The sequence below is a fragment of the Setaria italica genome, chromosome II (genome assembly GCF_000263155.2).
Source record: "Setaria italica strain Yugu1 chromosome II, Setaria_italica_v2.0, whole genome shotgun sequence".
In the NCBI taxonomy this organism is placed as follows: Eukaryota; Viridiplantae; Streptophyta; class Magnoliopsida; order Poales; family Poaceae; genus Setaria; species Setaria italica.
Genome location: NC_028451.1, coordinates 20,657,696 through 20,677,294, shown reverse-complemented (window position 1 = coordinate 20,677,294; position 19,599 = coordinate 20,657,696). Strand labels below are relative to the sequence as shown.

At 42.9% G+C, this 19,599-nt stretch overlaps 2 protein-coding genes across 2 annotated transcripts; both read left to right on the top strand.

Moving 5' to 3' along the window:
• The first annotated feature begins 16,025 nt into the window (after nucleotides 1-16,025).
• LOC101762234 (S-norcoclaurine synthase) lies at nucleotides 16,026-17,145 on the top strand. The gene is made up of 2 exons (XM_004956303.2): nucleotides 16,026-16,421; nucleotides 16,606-17,145. The coding sequence occupies exons 1-2, from the start codon at nucleotides 16,238-16,240 to the stop codon at nucleotides 16,905-16,907; spliced, it is 486 nt and encodes a 161-aa protein (XP_004956360.1). The 5' UTR covers nucleotides 16,026-16,237; the 3' UTR covers nucleotides 16,908-17,145.
• A 1,304-nt stretch (nucleotides 17,146-18,449) lies between these two features.
• LOC101761818 (S-norcoclaurine synthase 2-like) lies at nucleotides 18,450-19,361 on the top strand. The gene is given in 3 exon segments (XM_014804743.2): nucleotides 18,450-18,708; nucleotides 18,802-18,986; nucleotides 18,989-19,361. Coding segments are annotated over 3 exon segments (543 nt in total). The 5' UTR covers nucleotides 18,450-18,476; the 3' UTR covers nucleotides 19,115-19,361.
• The last annotated feature ends 238 nt before the right edge of the window (nucleotides 19,362-19,599 follow it).

The window sequence follows — 19,599 nt, the reverse complement described above, 5'->3', positions numbered from 1 at the left end:
GAAGGCAATTAATACGGCGTAGGTTGGGCTTTGGGCCGTGTGGTTTTGAGCACAGGCCGATTTGCCAGGCAGGATGGACGGTGGGCCTAGTTTATTTTTCTCATCAGTGAACAAATGCAACGAGCAGGCCTTCAATTCTTTACCTAAGCCAGCGCATGTGCAGTTAGTTGTGCACGCGGCCAGATAGGGCGAAAAGCTACATGCAAAGGAAAATAGCAATATTTTTCTAACCCAACATTATCGAAATCCAATTATTATACTATAATGTTTTTATAACAACTTCAAAACATGATCACACTTAATATGTTTAGATACACTTTTAGCCTGAACGATTTTGATCTAGAGGTGAAAAAAATATTCTAGTTTCACAAAACAATTTTTGCACATTCAAAAAATATTACAAACAATATTATCAAATATAATTAAGTGTGGATTTTCGAAGACACACGTAGTACGATCAAAATTTGGTTTGAACTTTCATTTGGAAATTTTGGTTTGAACTCACATTTGGAATTTTTCGTTTAAACGGAAATCAATGAGGTGTGGAACCTTTATGCGACACTCTGGGCATGAGTGTGATTATTCCCAATGGCACTGCTTTCGTTAGCGGTTGGACGCTTTCGTTACCAACTGATTGGGTGCGTGCATGGATCAAATTCCCATTGCGACATCAAGCAATGTTTCAAGCAACATCATCCGCGTGCATGGATCAAATTCCCACTGCGACATCAAGCAATGTTTCAAGCAACATCATCGGTACACTTCCTATGGAAATCGGAAAATTCCCACCGCAACATTATGCAATGTTTCATGCAACATGAACATCATGAAAAAATTCGACACTCTATCAGTTTATTGCAACATGAGAAAGCATCATCTAAAACAACAAACAATAATATTTGCAACATCCAAAACATGTATAAAAAATACATCTTTACTCTTACTCTTCCATCTGATTCTAGTATAGAAATTCCAACTGCGAAAATTCAAAAATGGATATTGCAGCATAAAAAAATATGAGTTGCAACATTGAATAAAAATAATCTTGACCGAATCACCTATTGCAACATCACAAATCAACTATTGTAACATTCAAAAAACACAATTGCAACATGCAACATCAAAAAATATGAGTTGCAACATCGAATAAAAATAATCTTGACCGAATCACTCATTGCAACATCGCAAATCAACTATTGTAACATTCAAAAAACACAGTTGCAACATGCAGCATCAAAAAATATGAGTTGCAACATCGAATAAAAATAATCTTGACCGAATCACCCATTGCAACATCGCAAATCAACTATTGTAACATTCAAAAAATACAAATGCAACATCTCAAACCCAGAGTCAATCCATCACGATATGCTCACCAATGTACCTTCGCACGACTATCTCTGTCGCGATGGCTTGACATAAGCTTGCACCGATGTCAAGGTTGAGGCCGTCCCGAATGGAATTAAGCCATAGAGTTGCGTGGTAAGAGAGGTTGCCGAGGCCCTAGACAGTAGAGCCAAAGAGGAGGCTACCCGCGGCATTGGTGAGGGGAGGTAGGTTGCTGAAGCTCCTCCCGCAAATCGACGAAGAAGGGAATGAGGAAGGATGGTGTGGCACCAATTCGTGGTGGCTCTTGCTATAGTGAGGCCATGATAGGTTGTAGAAGCTCCTCCATGCCATTTTGCTGATTTTTGGTGGCCAAAGGATGGGGCAAGACAAATATGGTGCGAGCTCAGATGGCGATGGAGAAGCATATGAGAGAAGAAGAATGGTAGACTGCGTGGATGAGTCAAAGCCACATCGCTTGGAGAAAGGATGGGTGGGATGGCTCAGTCATTTGCTTTGGATGAGTACGAGTCTTGTGGATGGAGCGTCTGATGCCGTTGTTTCTATCGGACGTTCTATAGGGAGCATTTCCGTATTCCCAACCATATCAGGGGCTGTAATGATTTGTGCATGATCGAAAATCACAATGTCATTGATGCCACCTCTTCTTGCCCTAAGGAAGAATGCAGTTCAATTGCAGAAAATCTTAAATTAAGCACACAAAGTTGGAGTCTCACAAACCGATGAACGATGATTGTACAATGACAGATTAAATCTAAACAAAACCCAAACCCTAACTCAGGTGACTCTACTAAATATAACGTGTTGAGGGGCGTGCAAGACCCTTGGACGCTTCCCTAATGGACTCCAACATGATACATGGGCCAAAAGCCCAAAAGATGGTGATGTAGCACCCTGATAGAATCTGGATGCACACTTGTTTCAACGATTCCGATTGACTCAGAAGGAATTTGGATATAAGACCAATGCCATTGGAAAGTGTGTCTTGGGCGTATGTTGAATGTTGAAAATGGACTCTGTATGTGGCCTGGGTGTTGATTCTAAGGCGGACTGCTCCTAAACTCCGAGATGGACTCAAATTTGATGTACATTGGGCTTCCACGTGGCTTGGACGCCCCTTGCTGGTTCTCTTCAGCTCCATGCTTGTCCTCAGGTACTCTCTGGTCCTCTCCATTGTTCCTAAATGTAATAATGTTATTAGGTAGCAATCCATTCTAAAAATATTAAAATAAGTACTTAGAAACAAGCTCACATGTTAATTAAATTGTCTAGCTCGAGCTCTAGTTGAAAGAATTTATTGTGAAGGGCAAACAATTTGATTGTAAAGGAAAAATAGTTTTCCCACCTTCAAAAATAAAAATAATAATTGTTCCTCAAAATAGTAATCGATCTCAGAGCAAAACAAAATATTGTAAGAATAAAAACTATTCTATAAAAATATTTTATTGTCGATGCGATGCAGATATTAGTGGCACATAATCGCTCAATCACGTAGGGATGCAGATCTTCATACATAGTGCTAGTACACATAAAGTCTAAGTTGGTTAAGATCCTTGGGCTATTGTGTTCTTACCCCTACTTTGAACTCAAAATATAATTTTACACTTATTTTTATTCATTTTATCACTATAAGAAATCTTCCAATCTAAGGACAGATTTGGCCTAGGGCCACTAGGGCAACGACCCTAGGCGTGGCCCAAATTGCCCCTTTATACCCCACTTCATTTTTGTGCGCCGCCGCCCGTGCGCCGCTCCTCCCTTCCTCCGCCTCTCCCGGCCCTCGGCTCGCCACCGGCGAGACCCGGCCGGCCGGCCGCCGCCAGCCACCCTCCACCAGACCCTCTCGAAGTTCCTGGAGAAGAAGATAAGAATGCCCCAAATTTTCGATCCGACCCCTCTTTCTTCCTATTTACAAATCAGTCCTTCCACCACTCTCATAACTCTTTTCGCAGATAAGCCCCTCCACCTCCAAAAGTAATTACAAAAAGGTCCCTGGTTCCTCGCAAATCAGTCCTAAACCTCCTTTTTAAGCTCCTAATCCATGTTTAACTCATCATTTCATGCGCCAAACTTCCTCCAATTAATCCCAAATTCGACCACGTCATCCTCTAGTATACTTCCGCCGATCCATATCCAAATTTCCCAAAAATACTCTTTTTACCTATTTTCCGTTCGTGTTTTCTGTTCGGAGCTCAACGGGTAAAAACTGTTTTTCTTTTATTTATTTGTGTGCCCGTTTGTGTGTGCCGTAGATCGCGGAGTACCCGAGGAGGAGTTTGACCGCGAGCCCGAGCCCGAGGACCAGCAGCACGAGCCGGAACTCCCGGAAGGCTTTGAAGACGGCAAGTCCAATCTCACCCTTTGATGCATACTTAATACCTAGTTTTTCAAACACAACCCATTGGCCTATTTTATAAAATACATATTGTTTTATTGCAAGACATGGTTGGATAGCCACCCCTTGATTGCTACGAACATTCCTTGTTGTCCTATGTTTATCTCTAAATATGACTTGCTCTGTTTAGATGATAACTACTGCTAGAAATCTTAGGAAATTGCTACTCAACCTCAATCGTTAATACAATGGTTTATTTGGAGAATAAATGTGTGTGTGTGTTCAAATGGGAAGATGGTTTTCTGGGTTCAAAGGTAAGGAATGTGTAGATGAGATGGACGGGTGTTTCTTGTGTGAAATGCCAGGATGTTGTGCTCGTACCTTAGTGGTTGAGCAATGTCGGGAGATATCCATCTTGTTATGGTTAAGGACCGAGTTGATGTGTCATCTTGCCTAATTCAACCATCATGCAACCACTCGACCGTTGTATGGGCAACGACTTAGCATAAATCCCACTAGCTGAACTGTTAGTCTTCAGGTGTGCTGGTGAGCAACGGGAGCCCATGGAAAAGGAGTAAGATCTTGGTGACTTAGGTCCCGGTTACAGTCTCGTGGATGAGCCATGAACCCCTTGGGTGCTTCCGTGTGGACTAGCCAGTCTTAGCTAAGGTGGGTAATGGCTTTGTTAGGATCCGCACCGGCACTAAGGTGATCGTGCTGCGGTACCCTACTTGTGGGAAAAGTGTACAACCTCTGCAGAGTTAAAACCTATCCGGGTAGCCATGTCCATGGCATTGGACGAGTTACGGCTTGGTCACATAACTAGCATTTAGGGATGGATGGTTATAGGGGTGTGTGTGTGTGTGTGTGTGTTGGATTTTGGAAGTGTCCGGCAGTTGTGCCGTGAGCTATGGCGGACGGGGAGTCCGATAGCGATAAAATTTGGATCCTTTGTGTAGGATCAACCCCACTCAATGTTTCCGTTACTAAAGAAAAGCTCTACAAAAACTCCTTTGAAAACAAGCCCATGCATGTGTTGAAAATCTAGCTTTATTGCAAATGAACCTTAGCCCATCCTTGTTATACCCTGTGCATATACTTGTTTGTATCCCCCTTCGTGGATGGGGTTGGACTTGTTGAGTACTTTTGTACTCACCCTTGCTTCGTTGCTATAGAGGAAGACCCGGACTTCATCGCTGAGGACTTTGAGTAGGAGGTCGTGTCCGCACCCAACGCTGCCTGTGGTGTTGGCCTTTCCAAGATGCTTCTGCTGCCGTGTAGTCCCGAGTGCTGTCTTTTGGTAGTCGCTTGGTTAGCCACTGTTGTTTATTTACTTCTTATCGCTGCGTGGCTTTCATGCCCACTCCCTCGGGAGTTGTACGGTAACTGAATTATCTGTCAAATAAATGTGTTATCAGCCTTCTGGGACTGATATTTGCATTACATTTAGCCTCTACTTATGTGGGGATGCTTCACCGTCGGAGCTAAAAATGGGAAATCATAACAGCAATGTGAAAGCTGAAAATGATGCAAGGATGTGGAAGGAAGAATGTGCAAAGGCTAACATGGAGCTTGAAGCAATTGCCGCTGAGCTGCAGAAGGTAAAGGGACACCTGGAACAGACCACCAATGTGGTGAAGAAGGTCAAGCAATTGCTGTTTTAGGCCAAATATAAGGTCATTCAGGGATGATTAAATGCATAATGTGATGTTTGGTGTTATTGCTAGGTAGATGGTTGAGAGGTGGGATCATGCTTTTATTTTGGTAGCTGATGATACTATCTGGCAAATTATGATAGCTATTAATGAAGATTATGAACTTTGTAATGATGAATGGCTATGACATGCCATCTTATGAAGCTTGTTGTTGCTGTGATGTTTGCTGCTTGTTACTGTTGTGATGTTTGTTGTTATTGCTGAGGTAGATGGTTTAGAGGTGGGATGGTGCTTTGATTTTGATATCGGATGGTACTATTTGGAAAATTAGGATAAATAAGAATGATGATTATGAACTTTGTAGTGATAAATGGCTGTGACATACCATCTGATTATGATGCTTTGGTTTAATCTACTTTCAATTTGGTTCCAGCCTATTTACCATTCATAATTCAGATACGGTGCATACTTGAGGAACACTGATAATATAGATATTGGTAGTATATATACAAATGTGTGTCTGATAATACAATGGGCGGCACGGGTGTTACAAAATGAAAGATCACTAATCTACTCATAGCTAGGCAACAACCACGTTCATCGCGACCAAATCCAGTTCCCAGGAACCTGTGTAATGTAGATCGCAGAATCATTGTTGACGCCTGCCACATTTCATAGTCCATGCTGGTAAAGCCAGTATTGCTCTTCTTCATCATACCAATCCATTTCTAGGAAGTAAATGTGATGTCTCTTCAGGTTAGGCAGGCCACAAATGGCATGCTCTTGTACAACAATGACTTGCCAGGTCCAAACAGGATGATCTTATTCTAGAAGTCTGGAGCTGTCTCCCAAGGAATAAGCTGCCAAATGTCACTGCTGAATGAATGCAGAGTAAATTCCACCACCTCAACATCTCTCTCGTTGATGTTCTAGCTCGAGGTGCAGTGCATCCTCTTCTCCCGAACAACAAAGAACAATTAGTCCTGACCTTGGAGTAGAGAAGAGTTGCTCATGTCAAGAACCCATGATAACTGGAGTCCAACTGCTTGAGGAGGTGTTGGAAGATGATGCCCCAAGTAGATCCGCATGTGTTTAGAAGAACTGCACTAGAAATCTTTTGAAGGTATGGTATTCCAGTCGGATTGGCTTCCCAAATGCCAGATGCAGATGGGCAATGACCCTAGTGCTAGAGTCGATTTTATGGGCCAAAAGTTGGATAACACAAGAAATGACTCTGTGCTAGTTGATGTTTCCAAGCCCAAAATACAAGCATCAAGAGCACCCATATTGCAACATGTTGGAAGTCGAGGAAGGATAATGTGCTCCTGATAAGACAAATGATTCAGCAAGAGTGTGGTACTCTCATCTCTATCATCTACGGTGACTAGGCATCTAGATCTACCACAACCAATCAACCTAGTCCTTTTCCAAGCTAATGCTGGAAAGGAGACCTCAACACACCGGTAATCCACGACAGATGTGAATGTCACTGCTCTAGATTTCAGAATCTAAGGATAAAAAGGGCATGCCTCACCTGAACGAGCACAGTTCCGACTCTTACAGACTGCTTTGAACCTGATGGAATCTGTTGCATCACTGATCTTATTGGTGATGCTCACAACAATATCAGGCATAAGATTTGCCTAGGAAGGAACCTTGATTGAGGAGATATTGACTGGACAACCAAACAAGAAGATAGAGGGAGAAGAATGGAGGACTCGTAATAGATAGAGAAGGGTGTTGACGACAGTTAGCGTGCCAATTCTTGAACCGCAAGCGCACAGATCACTTGTAGCTTTTCCCATAGAGTATTCCCCCATGGTTTATCAATATGTGAAACAAGTGGATTGCTAGCTCTCACTTTATACCAATCTTGCTAATGAAATTGAGTGTATGTATTGTGTAGAGAGACAAACTAGACTAATAACAGAGATTGAGACAATATAGCAAAGGTTAACACAAGATAGGAGACTGTTGACGGCTCTTAAGTGCCAATTCTAGGCCGTCAACTCCTGCATAAACACAAAAAAGATGAGCATCAACCTAGTGGTAGGGGTTTATTACTGTTGGTATAATTAACAAATGCAAATAAATCTACAAGTGCACGAATACCGTTGTAACTTTCACCTCAGAGTATTTCAAGGGTACCGAATCCAAGGGAACATGTGTATACTAACTTCTATTCTAGTCGGTCCAAGGACACACCAAGATAGGTGGCGAGGGTATAGAGGATTCCTAAGGTAGTACTATAGGTGAGTTAAAGGTCGATCTCTCGGGTCAGAATACTCGCTTCGGGCAACGAATTACCTTGAATGAGTCAGGTGCCTCCGGCCAACAGCTCCATCATATATCCAAACATGGAGGATTACAAAGGACCAATAGGGCTATCACCACCTATGGCCTACCTCTGCGGCCCGTGGGATATACGGCCAACGAAGGATAACCCTTAGCCTAGACACCACGTCTGCGCTATTGATTACTACTGCAGCCTAACTACGTCTGGATCCCCATAGTAGACTACAACAGTCTGTATAAATACAAAGTGATGAACCCACGAGTAAGAGAATTGATCTCACTCAAATATAGATACTACTAATGTATACTATATCAAACTCTAAAGGCATACATGAGAGCATACAAGCCTATACTATGATAGCAAGGGTATGTGACTAGTATATGAGCATATAAGCTAAGCATATAAACATAGCAAGGATATAAGACTACTCATGCATATAAGAACCAAGTATAATGTTATAAGAAGGAATCAAGAATACAAACTTACTTTACTCAAAGTAAGTTAGCATCCGTAGAGGTACAGCTGAGAGGAGAGTGCCGACACCCCGGCACTCCTCCCGAACTACCCCTCACTCTCTCCCTATTCTAAGCATAAGCTAGGCAAGGCTTTGCCTTTGGAGTGGAGCACTAGTTCTACTCTTGGATGGTGTGTCTTGAATTGAGACCCCTCCCTTTGTATTTATAGGCACTTGGGGTCGGTTCTCGAGGGGAATATTTAGGGAATCTTCCCTAACCGCCATTACAAGGTCGGTATCTAGCAACACGTGGCGGCTGGAGGTGAGCGGCCCCACCATGGGTTCAGCCAACCCCTGGTAACCACCTCTAGCAACCGCCTTTGGCTAGGTGGTTGCCAAGTGGGTCCACACTTGGGTACGTGATATTTTGCAGTGTATCTAGTTGGTTTACTCCTATTTGTGGGCCCTTCAATCCGTGTGCTTGCTCCTGATTGGTTGAGAGTGTGTTTCCTTGCTCCTTGAGGTGTGTTTTCTCCTCTAATGGATCTGCATAGAAATATTCACCAACACTAGTGGAATTTGTTAGTAATAACTCCTACCACTACTGTTGATGCTCATCTTTTATGTGTTTATGCAGGAGTTGACGGCATATTTGGTACTTAAGAGCTGTCAACAACACCTCCACACTTAGCCTTTGCTCGTCCTCGAGTGAAGGAGAAAGAACTAAGATGAAATATGTCTTCCAAAGGTATGAAGCGGGCATAAGAGTTATTCCAGGTCATACCTTGCACTTGTGAACTTTGAAGTGTCTATCATACCATCTTGGGTAATTGAAGCATGGAACGGTCCTGAGTCAAGTCACTTCTACTCCTCATGTCAAGTAGCTTGGGATTTTTCAATAAGTTTTCAAAATAAATCTGGCTTACCTCCTCATTTGATTCTCTTAGATTGCTCAATGTGTATATGTTCACACCAAGGCATTAGACTTGCCTTTCTTCATCTTACTTCTAATGATGGCTATATGTGGAGCTTAAGGTAGGGTATGAAGGATAAGGCATACTTGTATCACATATATTGCAAAGTTAAAAACAAGATCCTAGGAGAAAAACAAGTCATACAATCAGATCAAGATGTGCTCTCCCCCTTTTTGTATGGTGGATGAAATGAAAACTCCTTTTTGTATGACCTCTCCCCCTTTGTAATTTCTTTTGAGACATGGCTATCTTTCTTGTTTTTTTCCTTCTTCGACCTTCATGTGTCCAACTTTTTTTTCAATACTTGGACATTCATGCATCCATATTGTCGGTGTTTATACCTAGCAACCTACCGAGGGGGGCCTGAGGTAGTGTTTTTGGTTAGTGGGGCTCGTCGAGACCAGGAACTCGAAGGTAAAAGCAGACACATGATTTAGATAGGTTCGGGCAGCTGAGCGTAATACCCTACATCCTGTGTGTTAGTTGGATTGAATTGCTTTGGAGGGGGTTCCAGCCTCGCCTTATATTGCTGGGGGCAGGGTTCCAGGTTGGTTGGTTACAAGAATACTAGTCAGATACGACTAGGGGAGTTCTACTCTTATTACAATGAGTATTTTCCTAATCCTCGACTAGTTTCTATCTTTCCATGTAGACTACGCCGCCCTGCGCCATGGACTCCATTTTAGATGCGTCTCGGTGTCCAACCTTATATTTAGAACTGTCCAAACCTTCTGGTGGGCCCATAGATGTATGTACGACAAGCCCCCGAGTACTTTTTAGTCAAATGTAGCAGTTCTGAGTACTTTTGTAGACTTCATCGGACTAGTTTTGGTGTTGTTCGAGTACTTCGTCTGGTTGAATCTTCAAAGGTACCCGAACACTGCCATGCAGTTAGAATGTGCTCAAGCCTCATTTAACTTTAGTCTTCTATATTTCAAAACTAGTTCTAAACAAAACACACCTAAACAAAACACTCGCAAAAAGGAATAGGGGGTGACATTTTTCAAAAAGAAGAACAATATTTATTCCTTTCTGCTACTAGTTTTGTTACACCTCGAAACCTAGCGGCTCTAGAAGCTAGGGGGCTCGAAGCCTCAGGAAACACTGGCACAACAACCAAACATAGAACACCCTTAAAGCAAAAAGTATTCGTGAGAAATAGCGTACGGACAAAAAGCACGAGAGATGACAAGCACCACAATTAACAACTATGCTTAAACAGCTAAGGTAGAAAATACATCCTATACACCAAATGTTTACAGCCACCAAATATTACAACCAGCAAATGTTTTACTTCCCAACTCTAAACATTACAGCAATCCAAGTCAAGCCTCGAGCCTACGCTCCATGTTGGATCCACCAGCTTCACCTTTCTCCCTTGATCCCTCTCCCTTGGCCTGATCACAACAACTTAAGTAAGAAAACAAGTAGAAAAGGTACAAACATGAAACAAGAGTTAAGAACACAAACCTTTGCAAGCCATTCGCGAGCAACTCGCCTCGCATGATCATGCCCAGAAGCTGCCCAGAATTGTTTCAAGAAATTTTTCTTCACAATTTTAATATTTTTGGACATCTCTTGTTCATCAAGCTCCGAGGCTAAAGGAAATTGATAGCTGCTCGCCCCGAACTTTAGAAAGTCAGAACAACCCCTATTCTCCAATAATTTTAGCATGCCCTCGCAGCAAAAGAGGCAGCGTAGTCGCTAGCTTCGGTAATGACCTCGAGCAAGTACTCAAATTCTTGGTCCATCCAATCGAACATTTCTTTTGCCCCCTTTCATTGGGAAAGGAAGGGGCTCAGCTCCAAACTTTGATAAAGCAAGTTTGTATCCACCATGAATCTGAGCAAACCTGGTCTTCAGCACCTATTCTGCTTCATCAATAAAAACTTTCTGGTCCTCAAGACTCTTGCCAAGCGTGTGCATCATCGTGTCCTTTTCAGCGCAAGCATTCTTCAAGGATAAGATAGTTGTTGAGTCTTTCTCGATGGTGCTTCGTAACTTCTCCACAACACCAAGATTATCTTGTGAATTTTTCTCCAAACTTTCCACCCTCTGAATGAGGTCATTACATGTCTTCACAAGCAATTCTTTGTTCTTCTTCAAGTCTGTGTTCTCCTCAAAAAGTAAGGTATGGAGGTCATTTAAAGCAGTGTTCTGTTTCTTTAACCTCACAATCTCAGCCTCGAGTTCCAGAATCTTGGTGCTGCGGCTAAGTGTAGCTTTCTCCTTTTCTTGAAGCCTTTCAACGGCAACCTTGCCACGATTACAGCCTAAAAGAGGAGCGACAAAAACAAGTAAAAAACTAAGAAAAGGAACAAATTGCTAAACCACCAAACCTTGATGGTTGCAAAAGCAATACCTGATACCCGAGGGTAGCCGTTATTCTTGCCAAGTGATCAAGGTCGAAGCACCGTAAAGACTTCTTGTACTCTGTCAAAACGGCAAACATCATATAAGCAAGCTAGCAAGCAAAGATCAAACAAAGCAAGAGACATAATCAAAATTCTAACCCTTGGGGTCGAATGCATTGCCTCGAGTATCATCTTGAGTAGAGGACTTAGCCATGGTAGGGATCTGAGGAATTTTCTCTTTTTCCTTGGCAACCTCACCCTCCTCAGAAACCTCATCAGAAGTATCAGCTTTAGCCTTCCCTAAAGCTGCCTTCGCTATTTTATCTACAACACGGAGTGAGTCCCTCGAACCCCACAGTAGCCATGGATTGTAAGGATCATCATTCTCACCTGACCCAGGCACATGGACAGACAATAACTTCTCCCTAAGATCAGTGGCAAAAGTCTTGTTGTAGTCAACCACGAACTGAGGCAGAGTGGAGCCCTCGGGTAAAGGATCTACCCTTAAAAGCATCGAGGGCTTGTTGTATGGCTCCCCAGCTGCGCCAATAGTATTTTGCAAGTCCATCAAAAATTTAATAGAAGTGCCGCTAGAATCTACGAAGCTTAATCTAGGTGAAAATTTGACGACATTTTTACCTGGCTCAGCAGGCATCGGGTCAGGTTTGTCCATCTTAGCAGCAACAACAGCCTCAGGGTGTTCCACTTTTTGAGGAGACCTTTCCTTAGCCTTAAGGCACAAGGATGAGGTCAAAGACAAGTCATCTTTCTTCATCATCGTCTTCATTTAGGACACTAACAATTCTAACCCCGATTTTCTTACTAGCCTTCTTCAATTTCAACCTAGCAAGAGCTCTAGTAGCTTCAAGTTCTGACCTCATGGCATCTGGCCTAACCTTAGGCTCGCGCGCTATAGGCATAGAGCTCTTGACAACCCCGGGTTTTTTTGCTAAAAATACTCAACTACTGGTCAGCAGAGGAGCCCTAACCAAGTAAGATTTTCTTCTTAAGGGCCTCAAGGCCAGAGGTCTTGGACTTCTTGCTGATCTTGACCACAGGCAAAGAAGTTGAGTCCTCAGAGTTCTTCTTATTCTCCCCCTTGCCTCCATTCCCACCAATCTCTATGCCCATCTCTGAGAAAACACGATTCACTCGAAGACCATGCATAACAAACTTATGAGTAGATATAAATTCATTCTCGTGGCAAGGCCCAAGATATCCACAGCCTGCCTTTCAATCTCGTCAACAAAAACACCGGCATTAACTTCCTCTGGCAAACTCAAACCAAAAATAGGAAAAGGGGCTAGCCTAGGGTACCACGACACTGCTTTCATCACAATCTCCTTTGGCACCCAACTGAGAGAGAGGGGCCAGATGTCCACAGCCAAGAATTCCTCAAACAGGTCTCGCCCGGCAATTGACGAGCAATAAAGAACGAAGGCATCCTCGCAGGCCTAGAAAGCCTTTGTTCTTAGGAATGGTGGAGCAGTTGTAATGTTCAAAGGGGACATCGAGCTGAAAAATGGATAAAATGGCTGACCATAGCCAGAAACCTTAGACATGTCCACCTTGATGTAAAACCAGTAGCTGAGCCACTCGTCATCCCATCTATTCTTCTGTGCCATAGAGAGCTCTACCCTACAAATTTTCTTGCTCTCATTCTTCCTCCGGATCGTGAACGTGCAGCAACTGAATTGCATCTCAAAAGCACCCTCGTCATCATCAAACTCAACCCTCTTCTTATGAACATGAAGCTCAAAGAGCCTCGCAAAACCATCAATATCGACCACACCTCCGAACGTGCACTCGATCCAGTAAAACTTAGAAAGGGCCACAAAGGAATTAGGCTTAAGCTGATGAAGCTTAGCGCTATATCTATCCAAGATCTGAGGCAGCATCTTATTACAGGGAAACCACAAGCCGGCGGTAAAGAAATCCCTAAACACCACAGCCTCACCAATATCGAGTTTTGGCACAAGCTCATCACCGGGAGGCCTAGCAACACCCTCGGGGAAATAGCCCTTGCTGACATAAAAATCGATTATGTTCTGTGAAACCAAAGACCACCCAAAATGAAGGGTCAGAGGGAAAGCATCCTTGCTAGCCATTAGCTCTGTTGGGTCAGCCTCGACGTTTGTAAGATCCTCCCCGCTATCACTATCGGAAGGAACCACAACCTTGTGAGCCTCGTGAGCCTCTTGTCCCTTGGGAGTGCCACCACGCAACCTTGCTTGTTCTGCTAGCTCTTTAGGAGTTATCAATCTCTTAGTTTGTATAATACGAGCCAGCTGAACAAAACATAAAACGTAAATCAAAGAAAAACAATAGAGCAAGAGGTGAGAAAGAATAAACAATATGAATAAGAACAATACCTTCAAAACTATGAAGATCGACGAAACAACCGAGGAAGCACGAATCTTAAAGCACTAAGCAAACAGTACGCAAATCCACAGCAAGACGCGAGGGTAAACCCGAGCAACCCGCACCCCCGCCTTTTATAGGCGCACTAATGGGCATGAACGGATGCCTCAAACCTCGAACCAAGCCAAAGCGACAACCAATTAGAAATCGACACGTAAGGCGCAAAAAGTAACCGTTGGCTCATCTCTCCTCCGATGCTCGAGGGTGGCGTTTTTAATAGAGTGATCCTTTGTTGCCGGTTCAGCCCGTCGGAGTCGACCCTCGCCCACGAGGGGCTACTATTGGGGATCGGTACAAAACCAAACACCCTCGAGCGCCGTTCGTAGATAAAAACTCTCTAACCTCGTAAGTTCTTGACCAACGAATAAAACTTAGTTAACCTCACAACTTGTTATGGAAACCATTATGGCAATAAAACTCTTACCCTCGCATCTTCTTTTCTATTTTGGGGACTCGAAGCTGGCAACTGATAGCTGATGACTAAACTCCAATTGAGCTAACCCTCGAGTATTCGAAGCTAGTCTTGAACACTGAGTTTTCAGCTTTTCACTCTTTCTTCAGGAATGGAACCTGAAGGTGAAAACACGAGGCTGGAGACTTGGTTTGGCATGAAGGCGAAGTACCGAGGTTGGAGGGATGGAAGCGTGAGAAACGTGACTATATGGAGGCGTGATAAACGTGACTGCGTGGAGGAATTCAATTTGTACAAGTTATCCCCAATGACCTTTATGTACGGCATATCCTAGGATTATAATAGTTGAGGAGGGACATTTTCAGGATGTAAAATAGCTCCTGAGTCACTATAAAAGGGGAGCCCTACCCCGTTGTAAAGGGAGACCCATTGTTTTCCAAAACTTCCAAGTGTTACCTCTTTTCATTCACAAATCTGTTTGATATCAAATTTGTTTGAGACCAACAAGAAGTCGGATCGTTTGTGTTAAGTCTCCACCAAATCAAGAGTTATCCTCACCTGATGGTAGATCGGGCACTCTAGTTCCCATGATAATGATATGGGAAAATAGAGTCTTCAAATTTAGGAGTGCTAGAAAGTTACAAGTGGTTAAATCCCGTATGGAAGATCTTAGTGAGTATTGTGTTCTTTCTCCTACTCTAAATTCCAATTGTGATTTTGCGCTTATTTTTATTCACTTTGTGATTTTACTCCTTTGGAGACTCTATTTTCCCATATGCAATGTTCACCTAAACGGTAAACACTGAATGGTTGGTTTAGGTTGGTGTAGCGTGTGGACTGTGTACACGTCATGTACACAATATTACATGGATTACACATTTTTATAATCTATTGAAAATAAATATAGTAATATGTATATATATCTAAAAATAATTATAATGACAAGATGCAAAGAAATAATTTTAAGTGACAATGACGTACTATTGGAGAGTTTTGCAAACAAACCTTGCATGAATTTAAACTGAATCCTTAAACAAGGTCCATGAATGACATGCTCTTTCTCCTAAGCAGCACGCTACTCACCCTAAACGGCACGCTACTCACCCATTTTAAGATGTTTTTTCCGTATCCTTTTAGCCCGTTTTGCCCTACACGATGTGTAACCCGTGCAATCTCGTGTAACGTGTAATGTACCATTTATGGTCTAAATTGCACAGCTGCCCATCGTGTGTAATGTTACGCAGCGTGTACACGGCCGTGTACCCCGTGTGGGCGAACACTGCTCCTAATGGGCCTTTGCATTTATTGATTGAATTAGAATAAAATAGCCCATGTAAATGCAAAGAATGGCATGACAGAGACGACAATAGGGAGTAGCATGGGAGACTGTACATTTGGAATCGGTATAGCACTATGGTGACCGGTACCCAATCAAGCAGGACGTACTTTACATGAACAAAACAAGATTTAGCTGAACCAATTAACACGCTATAATATAATCAGGTTGCGTTACATTTGGCCGATCCAAACACTGTCGGTATGATCATGCAAGCAAGGCTGCAAGAAACAAACTAATATAAACACGGACTATATCCAAACTAGCAAATACATAGCTAGCCCCAAGCCAGCAGACAAAGCAGAGAAACCAAAGGCGCCCAATGCAAGTGGCTGATTACTCTAGAACGTCTCGGCAGGCCACACGTCTATATATTTCAGGCCTGCCCAGCACGATCATTAGTTTATTTCCTCCTCAGAGACAACACCAAGATGACTCCACAGCTCCAGACAAACCAACGCCTTGCTCTTGCGAGATCGTCTCAATGTAGCGAAGAGATCAGCATCTTTAGTCGAGCCACTGGCTCAGCTATATATACAACCCACCAGAGAGCCCAGTGATCTTCACAAGCTAGCAACACCTACACAACAGCTCAGAGTACAGAAGCACCTCATCAGTCAGCTGAAGGCCGAGTGAGAGGACTAGAGATCGCCATGAAGGGGAGCAAGGTCCACGAGCACGAGACCGACCTCCCCGCCTCCGATCTGTGGGCGATCTACGGCACGCTCCGCGCCGCCGAGCTGCTGCCGGAGCTGCTCCCGCACGTCCTGGCCAAGGTCGAGCTCGTCAGCGGCGATGGCGGCGTCGGCACCATCTTGCAGCTAACATTCCCCCCTGGTGAGGTTCCAGCTGATTAAATCGATCATGCCGTTCATAAGTATATAAAGACACGCACGCAGATATCCTGTGTCTTCTTTGGTAAAAGAAGTAAGGCAATAAAACAAGATTCTGAAACCGTTGTGCTAGCTAACATAGGAGTATGTAACATGCAATTAATATAATCGCTCTCTCCTCTTGCTAGGGATTCCTGGTCTGGAGAGTTACAAGGAGAAGTTCATCAAAGTGGACAACGAGAACTATATCAAGGAAGCACAGACAATTGATGGCGACATTCTGAAGCTGGGGTTCCTTTCCTACATGATACGGTTCGAGATCATCGCAAAGGGGCCCGATTCGTCAGTGATAAGGTCGACTATCGAGTACGAGATCGATGACGCGCACCCGGAGCTTGAAGCCATGGTGAACACGGCGCCTCTGGCTGCAACTGCTGAGAAATTCTCCGAGCATGCCAAAGAGAAGAAGGCCCCTCAGGCAACCTCTTGAAAAAGCTCAAGAGCAAAGCTTATCACATGAACTACGGTTTCGCTGTTTCTATTTTGCATTTCGAGTGTTGCTGTGGAATGGGAAATAATCCAGATCGGGCAAATTATAGACACTTGGTTTATTTTGGTCTGCCATGCCAATGAACACAAATTATATCCATTGTTTCTCATAGCTATTGTAAGGCACCACTAAGGTACATGTACCGTAATTTCCATGAATCAAAATTCGCCACCATAAATCTTTGATAGCCTTATGTACTACTCCCTCTGTTCTCATTTATTTGACGTTCATTATTAGCTCAAATTTGAGCTAGCCAGCGTTAAATAAAGGAGAACGGAGGTAGTACATCACTCGGATTTGTCGGGTTTAAAGTATCACATTGTCTCTGTCCTCCATCATATCAGCGGTACTTTGGATCGGAACATATACCACCAACTTTAATCTGCTGTACTCGAAATAACTAACCCCTTGTTTACTTCACCCCCAACTCCCAACTTTAACACTATGCAAAAAGAAGATTCCTCATCACATCAAACTTGCGGTACATGCATGGAGTATTAAATATAGACGAAATTAAAAATTAATTGTACAGTTTTGTTGTACTTTGCGAGACGAATCTTTTAAGCCTAATTAGTCAATATTTGGATAATAATTTACAAATACAAACGAAACGCTACAGTATGCTACAGTGCTGTAACAGTAATTTGGCACCTCCCAATTTTGCCAACTAAACAAGGCCTAAATATTCATCTATTTTTCAAGATCTATGGTGCAAGTTTTGAAATGGTGCACCGAGGCAATGGGCCGGTTGAGAGTTCTAGCTTCACAACATATTCTAAAAAAGATCTTGCAGCATAGCTTACCAATAGAGAATACGATGCCTGTGTTGTTTCTTATTCTTTTCTCGATATTCGCATAACTGGGATTGGGGATCGGGTCAGAAAAGCCGTAAGATGCACCATTATATTGCTTTTCATTTTTTTATTTAGATATAAAGGAACAGACCATTGCTTTTCATTTGGCTGCAAAATGTTTACTACCTCCCGTTGTATTGTAACGGTCTACACATGTACCTAACAATTACTCTTATTAATATTTTATTTATATAATATAAAAATACACTAATAAGTATTTTGAAATATGGATCTAGAAAACTTTGTAACATAAAAATTACGTATTAATAGAGTAGTGGTTTGTTAAAGGCAACCTAATTAAATGAAAATACATCTTATAGTTCAAATGGAGGGAGTAGTTTTGATGACGTGTCTCCTAAGTTCAATTAATGGGGAGTTTCATGGTATTAAATTCAATGCCACGTCAGCAAAATTGCTGACTTGGCAAGGTAATTAATAGAAGGAGTTTCATCAGATGAGAGAAGAGTTTCATCCTCACGACACTTATCTGGCATAGTTAACTAGTTCTCAGTCTAGATAACTTGGCCGGAACAAAATATTCTGGCATGGAAAGCGGGACAGCACCATTGACTCTGATTGATTAAATGAACAGATCATCAATATGTCTCATTCTTGGATGACACTTCCTGATTACAACTTCCATAAAGAAACCACTATGCAGAGAGAGCTCCTCGCACTGCACCCCACAGATCTCACCAGGTCAATGGAAGGGAGCCTCTGCCATGAGTTCGAGACCGACCTCCCAGCCGCCGATGTGTGGGAGGTCTATGGTGGGCTCCGTCTCGGGCAGCTAGTCCCCCAGTTGCTCCCTCATGTGCTCCCTAAGGTTGATCACCTGGAGGGAGATGGCGGCGTTGGGACAGTTCTGCTCGTCTATTTCCCTCCTGGTTAGTATTTCGCACATGAGCTTCAGTTAGGTAGCATTACAATCTGATCTCGATCAGCTTAGTATAATCCGTTTCGGCGATTCATGTTGCTAGGAGCTGCTGGGCCAAGAACACACAAGGAAGTATTCACCAAGATTGACAATGAAAACTACATCAAGGAGGCAACCGTAGTTGAAGGAGGCTTCCTAGATCTTGGCTTCAAGAAGTTTATGTTTCGCCTAGAGATTATAGCGAAAGAAGAAAATTCGTCACTGATACGATCTAGCATTGAGTATGAAAAGTTAACGACGACCATAAAAGCAATGCCTCCCTTGTCAGTACTGGTGCTGTAGCTGCCATCGCTGAGGTCATCACTAAGTATATCAAGGAGCAGAAGAGTTCCAAGCAAGGGGCGGACAAAGATTAGAAGCAGACAGGATCCAGCAGAGGTGGCGCGCAAACTAGTTCAAGAAAATTACCTTCTTATTTTTATCCACTGTGCGTTGATTCGACTTGTTGTCATGCTAACGGACATCAGTGCTCTGTTTCCTTCCCTCTGTTTCTCCCTTGCTCTTCTCCTCTGCTTTTGTGTTCAGTTGAACATCACATGTTTGATCGTCCACCTTCCTCTACTTCGAATGTATCGAGGTTGTATCTGTTAATTAGGTTTGGTTTGTGATTGTGTTATGCTGCCACATAATCTTCTGCGATTGGTTTTTTACAATGCGTATTTCATCTTGTTAGAACAGGCCTCGACTGATAATTACTTTATTAATATTTTTATTGAGCAGGAAGTATGCCCATACGTTCGAAGTCCATATGAATATATTTTGCGTTTAATCCATGGTCAATTAAGTAGCACGTAATTGTGATAATTCACCATTTGCTAAAGTGCAATTTGGAACGGAAATT